The sequence below is a fragment of the Miscanthus floridulus genome, unplaced genomic scaffold, assembly GCF_019320115.1.
Source record: "Miscanthus floridulus cultivar M001 unplaced genomic scaffold, ASM1932011v1 os_1960_2, whole genome shotgun sequence".
Classification (NCBI taxonomy): Eukaryota; Viridiplantae; Streptophyta; class Magnoliopsida; order Poales; family Poaceae; genus Miscanthus; species Miscanthus floridulus.
Genome location: NW_027098013.1, coordinates 16,191 through 25,647, shown reverse-complemented (window position 1 = coordinate 25,647; position 9,457 = coordinate 16,191). Strand labels below are relative to the sequence as shown.

The 9,457-nt window shown below is 52.9% G+C and overlaps 1 protein-coding gene across 1 annotated transcript; it reads right to left on the bottom strand.

Moving 5' to 3' along the window:
- Positions 1 to 7,105: 7,105 nt before the first annotated feature.
- LOC136534468 (uncharacterized) lies at positions 7,106 to 7,546 on the bottom strand. The gene has a single exon (XM_066526890.1). It carries the CDS (start codon positions 7,544 to 7,546, stop codon positions 7,106 to 7,108), a length of 441 nt encoding a protein of 146 aa, XP_066382987.1.
- Between the last annotated feature and the right edge of the window lie 1,911 nt (positions 7,547 to 9,457).

The following is a 9,457-nucleotide window of genomic DNA, read 5'->3' as shown; positions in this document are numbered from 1 at the left end:
CTTTTTTCTTTAGAGCACCATGCATTCTTCGGACAACCAAAATCTTCGCCTATAATCGTGGTCTACTGTTCTCTGTGCTGACCAGAATACTGGCACATTTGCTTGGTCAATGTTTCAGCCAGTTGGAGATGACATGAAGACAGATCACGTTAGTTGAAGAAGATCGAACGGCGTGTTGCAACATAATACATGGTGCTCGGGGACTAGCTGTGGGGGTATTAACCCCTATACCCTTACGTCTAGGCTTGGGCCGGCTCGGACCAGGGGGTTTGGCCCACTAGAAGACGACGCGCGGCCCAGCCAATCTGCTCGGAGTCTCACGCAAGGAATCAAGACAGACTTGGAGATCAAGCAAGATCCTGGTCGGTTAGAATAGGAATCCTTATCCGGCCACCTATGGCAATTGTAACTGGTTAGGATTAGTTTCCAGATCTATAACCCTGCCTCCCAGACTATATAAGGCGGGCAGGGGACCCCTCTAAAAAACATCTCTCATTGACATACAACAATACAATCAGACGCAGGACATAGATATTACGCCTTCATGGTGTCCGAACCTGGATAAAACCTCATGTCTGTCTTGCATCACCATCTTGTTTGTAGCTTGCGCATCTGTCTGCCGATAATCTACTACCTTAGGCATACCCCTAGGTAGACTGCCGACCATATTTCGTCGACACCGGGGCACCCCCGATGCGGCCGAAACCGGGGTACATCGACTTCGTAAGTTCTCTTTCCCCGTGTCTCTTTTTTAATTGAACATCCGACCCCTTGATGCTGACATTGGCATAGCAGGACCAGTCAAAGAGACTTCTCTTTATGGATAGCTTGGCTTCACTGCCAAAGGACCCGCTCGTGGCGGTAGCGAATCGCACCGTGGCTGAGTGGCAGAGGAAGATGAAGGAGTTCAAGAGGAAGAAGAAACAGCAAAAACAGCAAGCACGGGTGCGAGGAGAGGAGACAGATAGTGATGACGACGACAATGAGGAGGAGTATGATGAGGTAGTCGTCGACATTGAGTGGGGCGACCTAGGAGGCGAGGACGCGCTGACAGGCACCCACTCATCAATGCAGGGACCCTTCCCATTCCACACAAGGGAAGGTAAGGCCATGAGGCTGGATGAGGAGGCAGGCCGGCCTGTCGGCCCATCCTTAGCACCATCAGGGGTGGGCGGATCTGCCGCCACGCCTGAGGTGCTAGTGGGAGCGAGTGGACCCATCGCCGCATCCTAAGAGTGGACAGGGGCGGGCGGATCCGCCGCCATGCCCGAGGTGCCAGCAGGAGCGAGCGGATCTGCCACCACGCCCGTGGTGCCGAGAGAGGAGGGTGGCTCCACCGCCGTGCCCCTAGATACGCGGGAGGTGAGCCCCTTGGCCCAAGAGTAGGGGATAGGCTCAAAACAGTCCCACCCCGATGAGGTGGAGCAGGGAACTAGGGGTTCATCCCCCAAACGTCTCCACCGCCCAATAACGCCGATGTAAGTTGTTGATTCCTCTGTTTTTCATAGTGACTCATGCCAACGCTGCTGGGGCTCATCTCGGGTTTTCTCCCCTGGCTCTGTTTGACGCAAGGTGGCCTCGAGCCCTTCATGGGCCGACCTTTGAACCTCGGTCAATTGCTGCTCATATCGAATGAGGCAACTACCGCTTCGTCATGCGACACGAAGCATTGAGATGCAGCAATTGCATATGCAACGTTTGGATGTATGGGATTAATATATGATTTAATTGAAACAAAAACAGGGGTCGGTGATGTTACCTTGGTGGCCATGAGTGACCGGAAGCTCTTACTAGATATGCCCGTGTGGGGTTCGGGTCCGACGTTCACGATGGGGCCGGTGTGACCTGCATGAGCATCGTAATTCTTCATTTCTGTCTCTCGGTGGTGAACTGAGCCGTTTGATTGACTTGGGTAACCTAACAGCTTCTCCTTGAAGGAGATTATGTAGGCAGACCCCTCCGAACCCTTCTTGAGAAGGCGGATGCTAAAGCTTGAGGTGTAGGGAACTGTGAATTTGATTATGCTGGTGAACAAAAATGCCATAGATGCTGGGGCGTAGGGTATAGCGGTTTGTCTAGTTTTACTCAAAGTTTTAGACTCGCACACCATGCCTCCAATTTTTAAATGTAAGGAGGGGTCCGGCGAAGAGAAAGTGTAAACAAGTAGACACTCTCGGCAGCCCCCGAGCGATGTCCGCGCCCCTACCGTTGCAGGGGTCGGAGGCTCAGTAGTAAAATTGACACGCAAAGTAAGTAAACAAAGGTGCTTATCTTCCGGCGGCCGTTCGTTCGGTGTTTACTCGGGCTGTCCGATCAACCCAGGAGGCCCATTGGGCTCCCCTTGATGGAGGTTCCGTCGTTGGGTCCTTCCGGGTCCTGTCTGGGGAAGTAGAGAGTCGCCTGCAAGCCGATGCACCTTTTTCTCATGCCTGGTGTGCGGTAGTGGTGGGCCATGCCCATGCCATGTCTCGTTTGACCCAGCGCCATCTCATTGTGTAGGGCGCGTCCCATTGGTCCAATTGTGTCCCCTCGAATTCCCATCAGCATCAAATTCCCATCTGCATTGAATAAGGGAAGGGAGAGGGTTTTTTGTCCCAACCTTTTGCCTTTCTCCAACTGCTGCACCTCCTCCTTAAATAGGGGGAGAGAGAGGGTTCTCGTCCCATTCCTTCACCTATTCCTGAGCCGCTGCCTCCCCTCCTTCTTCCTTTTCACCAAATGTGTTCGTGCATCGTAGCGGTTCCTTAGTGAGAGAGAGAGTAATGTCAGGGAGAGGAAAACTCACAGACCCGCTCATGAATCTAGAGCGCGATGTTGAGCTAGAGGTCATCCAACGTAGATGAGATGGTGCCGACCGCCTTCACTGAGAAGGGGCTACTTTCGCCGAAGGAGGAGGCGCACTGGAGGGTGCTGAGCATTGTCGGCTTTGCCATCGTCCGCGAGGCCTTCGTCGAGATGGAGCCGTACGGGAACCTCTTCCGGCGAATCCTCTCTAGGCAAGCCTTGTTGGTGGGGAGGTCACCTAGGACTATGTCGATGGGGGGCTTCGCCCTTGCAGCCGCTCAGATCAGCCAATTCATGAATTTTGATGAGATGTCAGAGACGTCCATCAGCCATGGTGGCTGTTCTTCAGCGGGCAGCGCCCCCTGTCCAGGTGCCGTCGTCAGGGTTGCGGCTGATCACAATGGCATAGTCTCTGGATGCCCTGGCGAAGACACCACATCACCGATGTGGTGCTCGATGTTGCAGACGACGGCGCCCTCCGGGATCCCATAGAGCGGTAGGACACTACCGATGGAGAGCGTGGCACGACGACCGTAGTATTATTAAGAGTAGAACTGATTAGAAAATGTAATTGTTTAAGTTGTGGGGGGAGCCCCCGTGGGAACAGTCTTTTGTATTCATGAATACTTCAGTCCACTTTCATGATGAAATCACTTTGTAAGCGATGAATTTGTGCAAAAATAAACAAGTTCTTAAATTTTGTTATGGTAAACAGCTTTTCAGCTCTTCCCCCTCTTTTTGTAAAAGATGTTTAGTGCCTTCCGACCCTTCCCTTAGTTAAGGTCACAAAAAACTTAGAGTGTGGGTGAGCCAATTCTGATCACGCTGGTGAGCAAGGAGACCGTAGTCACTGGGGCATGGCTTTCCCGCAATCCTACCAGTTATACTCATATTTTATTCCTGAAATCCTAGCCCTTAGGACTTACCATGAGAAAAGAGGGAAAACATAGAGAATCTTTGCAAGATAACAAAGAGAATGTTTGCAGGATAAACGCACTCATACCAGCCCCCGAGTGAGGTCCGACCCTCGCACATGCAGGGGTCAGATGTCATGAAAGATCAAAGATTTTGATGACAAAACTGATAAGAGAAAGTATGCATTTATTTAAGGGTAAAAATGACATAGCTACTCAATGCTCTGGGCGTTGGTGAAGACCTCACCGTCGATGGTTTTCAACTTGTAGGCGCCTAGCCGGAGTACTTCCGCGATGACATTTGGCCCCTCCCAGGGCGGGGAGAGCTTGTGGCGGTCCTTGTTGCTCTACACGAGGTGGAGAACCTGGTCCCTGATGTTGAAGGCTCGGTCCCACACCCGTCGGCTGTGGTACCATCGCAGTGCCTGCTGGTACTTGGCCGAGCGAGGAGGGCGACGTTGCGGGCTTTGTCTAACTGGTCCATGGCGTCTTCATGTGATGCCTCGGCTCCCTGTTCATCGTATGCTCCGATCCTTGGCGCTTCGTAGTTGAGGTCCGTTGGGAGGACAGCCTCGGGACCATAGACCATGAAGAAAGGCGTGTAGCCGGTGGCTCAGCTAGGAGTTGTCCTTAGGCTCTAGAGCACCACGGGGAGCTCGGTGACCCAGCGTGTGCTAAATTTGTTCAACCGATTGAAGATCCTGGGCTTAAGGCCTTGTAGGAGCTTGCCGTTTGTGTGCTCGACCTTCCCATTCGTTCAGGGGTGCACGATGGCGGCCCAATCGACCAGGATGTGGTTTTCATCGTAGAATTGAAGGAACTTTTTGCTGGTGAACTATGTGCCATTGTTTGTAATGATGGAGTTCGGTACTCCAAAGCGATGGATGATGTCAAGGAAGAACATCATGTCTTGCTCGGATTTGATCACGGAGATCGGCTGAGCTTTGATCCATTTTATGAACTTGTCTATGGTGACAAACAAGTGGGTGTATCCTTCGGGTGCCTTCTTGAGAGGCCCAACCAGATCAAACCCCTAGACCATGAAGGGCCATGTGATGGGGATCATCTAGAGTGCCTGGGCCAGGAGGTGAGTTTGCCAAGCATAGTACTGACACCCTTCGTAGGTGCATATGATCTGCTCGGCGTCGGCTACAGCAGTGGGCTAGTAGAAGCCCTGTCGAAATGCGTTTCCAACCAAGGTTCTAGGAGTGGCGTGGTGTCTACATACCCCACCATGGATATTGCCCAACAAATGCTTCCCCTACTCAATAGGAATGTAGACCTATAGGATCCTGGTGTGGCTTCATTTGTAGAGTTCACCTTCTACAAGAACGAAGGACTTGGCGTGACGTGCGAGTCATTGAGCTTCTGTCCTGTCCAACGGCAGCATGTCATGGAGGAGGTAGTCAAGGTAGAGTGTTCTCCAGTCAACCAGAGGGTTGGGCTCTATTGCTGGATCCTCTTCAAGCTCCATAACCTTGGGGTTGGACGGAGCCGTCGGTTGGTTAGCCCCCGAGGCTAGATCGGATGGACCGTCGTTGGCCCATTTTGACCCTTCGTAGCGCACTGAGGGCTTATGTTGGTCGCTGGCGAAGACACCTATTAGTACTGGCTCCTGGCCGGATGCCGCCTTCACAAGCACGTCGGCCGCCTCTTTGAGGCATCTTAGGATGTGATTGAGTTTGAGGCCGTCGAATTTGTCCTCCAGTCGTCGAACTTCTTGGTAGTACGTAGCCATCTTGGCATCATGATAGCTTGAATCCTTCATGACTTGGTTGACAACCAGCTGGGAGTCGCCTCGGATGTCGAGGTGTCGAATGCCCAACTCGATGGCAATGCGTAGGCCATTGATGAGTGCTTCATACTCAGCCACATTATTGGATGAGGGAAAATGGAGATGAACCATGTACCTCATGCGTACCTCAAGGGGCGATATGAAGACCAGTCCCGCACCGGCACCCTTCTTCATCAGCAATCCATCGAAGTACATCATCTAGCACTCTTGATCAATGACCACCGATGGTGTTTGGACCTCGGTCCATTCCGTGATGAAGTCCACCAACACCTGGGACTTGATCGCCATTCAGGAGGCATATGTAATGCCCTGATCCATCAACTCGAGCGCCCACTTTGTGGTTCCTTCCATGGCGTCTTGGCTTTGGACGACCTCGTCGAGGGGGAACGACGTCACGACCGTCACCGGGTGTGACTCGAAGTAGTGGCGTAGCTTCCTCTTGGTGATGAGGATGGTGTATAGGAGCTTCTAGATTTGGGAGTAGCGGGTTTTAGAGTCGGATAGTATCTTGCTAATGAAGTACACAGGGTGCTACACCTTGAGGGCATGCCCCTCTTCCTCCCGCTCCACTACCAGGGCGACGCTAACCACCTGCGTGGTAGCCGCTATGTATAGTAGGAGGGATTCTCTATCACTTGGAGGAACCAAGATCAAGGCCTTTGTTAGAAGTAGTTTGACCATGTCAAGTGCCTCCTAGGCCTTGGATGTCCACTCGAAGCGGTCGGCTTTCTTCAAGAGTCGATAAAGAGGGAGACATCATTCGCTGAGGCATGAGATGGATCGACTGAGTGCGGCAAGGCACCCTATGACTCACTGAACCCCCTTTATGTTCTAAATTGGGTCCATCCTTGTGATGGCTGAGATTTTCTCTGGGTTGGCTTTGATGCCACGTTCAGAGATGATGAAGCCGAGCAGCATGCCCATTGGGACCCCGAAAACACATTTATCGATATTGAGTTTGATGCCATTCGCTCAGAGCTTTGCAAAGGTCTGCTCAAGATTGGTAATGAGGTGGTCAGCCTATTTGGACTTAACTACAATGTCGTCAACGTAGGCCTCAATGATTCGCCCGATGAGGTCCCCGAAGCATTTGAGCATACAACGCTAGTACGTAGCCCTAGCGTTCTTTAGACTGAATGGCATTGAAACATAGCAGAACGATCCAAAGGGGGTGATGAAAGATGTCGTGAGCTGGTCAGACTCCTTCATCATGATTTGATGATACCCAGAGTACGCATCAAGGAAGCAGAGGGTTTCGCACCCCAAGGTAGAGTCTACTATTTGGTCTATGCGTGGTAAAGGAAATAGATCCTTTGGGCATGCCTTGTTGAGACCCATATAGTCTACACACATCCTCTATTTCCCACTCTTCTTTCATACAAGAATGGGATTAGCTAACCACTCTGGGTGGTATACTTCCTTGATGAATCCGGTAGCTGATAGTTTTGCTATCTCTTTGCCGATAGTTTTGTAGGCGTTGCTTCACCGGCTTGGAGCCTGGGTGGATCTTCAAGGTATGCTCGACGACCTCCCTTGTAATGCCTGGCATATCCGAGGGTTTCCATGCAAAGATATCTTTGTTGTCATGAAGGAAGTCAACGAGCGCGCCTTCCTATTCGGAGGAAAGCATGGTACCAATGCATACCATTTTGCCCTCGGTGCTCCTAGGGTCTACGAGGACTTCTTTAGAGCCCTCTACCAACTCGAATGACCCGGTCAACTTTTTGGCATTGGGCGCTTCTTCGATGACCTCCTCCTTGAGGGTGGCAAGCTCCCCGAAGGCGACGATTGCTGCGGCGTGACCGTAGCACTCGACTTCGCACTCATAGGCGCGCTGGAAGGAGGTGCCAACGGTGATGACCCCGAGGGGGGCCAACATCTTTAGCTTGAGATATGTATAGTTGGGGACGGCCATGAACATCGCGTAGCATGGACGTACTAGGATGACGTGGAAAGTTTTGGGGGACCCAACCACCTTGAAGGTGAGGGTTTTAGTCCTGTAATTGAACTGATCCCCAAAGGTAACAGGTAGATCGATCTGCCCAAGCGGCATGGCCTACTTTCTGGGCATGATGCCATGGAAAGGTGCTCTGGTAGGGCAGAGGCGTGTCCGATCGATGCCCATCTCATCGAGCGTCTTGGCGTACATGATGTTGAGGCCGCTGCCTCCATCCATTAGTACTTTAGTGAGCCACTTCGGGCCGACGATCGGGTCGACCACGAGCGGATATCTTCCCGGGTGTGGGATGCTATCCGGATGGTCAGTCTAATCGAAGGTTATGGTAGACTCTGGCCACTGGAGGAAGGGAGGTGTGGCCGGTTCGGCAATGTAGACCTCACGGCACAAGACCTTCTGACGACATTTGGAGTCGTAGGCCGCTGATCCTCCAAAGATCATAAGGCAGCCGTCTGGCATCGGAAAGTCATTGTCCTTCTCCTCGACATCATTTGCGGTGGGGGCAGGGTCCTTTCCTTGCTCCCCTTTGTTGGAGCCTTTGGACAGGAACCACCGCATGAGGCTGCAATCCTTGAGTAGATGCTTAACCGAGAAGGCGTGGTTCGAGCATGGCCCCTCGAGTAATTTTTCGAAGTGGTTCGGAGTGCCCTCCGCGGGCTTCCGACCACCCTTGTGGTCAGCAATAGCCATGAGCGAGTCCTCGCGCCATTGCATCTTGTTCTTCCTTTTGGCGAAACGATTGGAGGTGCCTTTGCTGGTGCCCTCGAGACGATCGAAGATTGATTCGACCGCCTCTTCTCCTAAGGCATGGCTGGTGGTGATGTCCAGGAGTTCCTTGGTGGCTCACAGGCCCTTGCGTCCTAGCTTATGAACCAAAGACTCGTAGGTAGTCCCAAACAGAAAGGCTCCTATAATGTCAGCCTCGGCGATGTTGGGGAGCTCGTTGCACTATTGGGAGAAGCGCCGGATGTACCCATGAAGGGTCTCACCAGCCTTCTGATGGTAGTTCTTGAGGTTCCATGGGTTCCCAGGGCGCTTGTATGTGCCCTGGAAGTTCCCCACAAAGATCTCCTTCAGATCCACCCAACTCTAGATCGCGTTAGACGGCAGGAGTTCCAACCATGCTCATGCCGAATCGACTAAGAACAGTGGATGGTTGCGGATAACAAAGTCATCACTATCCGCACCACTAGCGTGGCAGGCAAACTGATAGTCCTCGAGCCAAAGTTTGGGGTTTGAATCCCTAGAGTACTTAGGGATGTTGGTAGGTGGTCGATACCTTGGTAGGAAAGTAGCGTTGAGGATGTGCCGACCGAAGGCCTGAGGGCCTAGCAGGCTGGGGCTCAGGCTCTGGTCCTCACCGCTGTCATAGTGTCCACCGTGATAAGGATGATAGCCACGGTGGGCTCCTTCTCTTGGGTCACCGTAGGTGCATCTGCGGGCATTGAGGGTGCTACGTGCGTCGCGGTTGTGGCCGAGACGCTAATGCACTAGGACCGTGGCGCGCTGCTTACCTCCTGGTGGTGTCTAGTGGACTGATGTGTGCCTGGCGGGGCACGCCGAGGGTGTGCGCTGGCTGGTGTCGAGCTCGTGTTGTCGGGACAACGAGCTCTCTGCCTGCTGTGTCATCAGACGCTCGAGCCACGTGCGAATCTCATGGTGGGCCTGATGATCCTCGGGTGTCGCGGCGTCTAGAAGGCCATGGAGCAAGGCCATCATGGCGGCGATGTTTTGGCTCGCCCGAGCAAAGCGAGGAAGGGCTTCATCATCGACGATGATCCTCCGGTTTACATCATGGGCCATGGCACATGCGTGCCTACCGTCTCCACGGTGTTTGATCTCTCGATCGAGCTCTGCGCACACCTACACAAGCTAGATTCTGGCTTCCTTGATCTCTCGCTTTCGGGCTTTCAGCTGCTCCATGCCCATGTGAGGTGGGGCCACTGTGTCCCCCTCGGTTTCATCGCCGAGGTTGCCCATCGTGGTAGCCTCCTCTATGGGGATGCT

Bases quoted from the DNA above. Each gene is read 5' to 3' on its own strand.
- LOC136534468 (XM_066526890.1), bottom strand. From the start codon at position 7,546: ATGCCGCTTGGGCAGATCGATCTACCTGTTACCTTTGGGGATCAGTTC.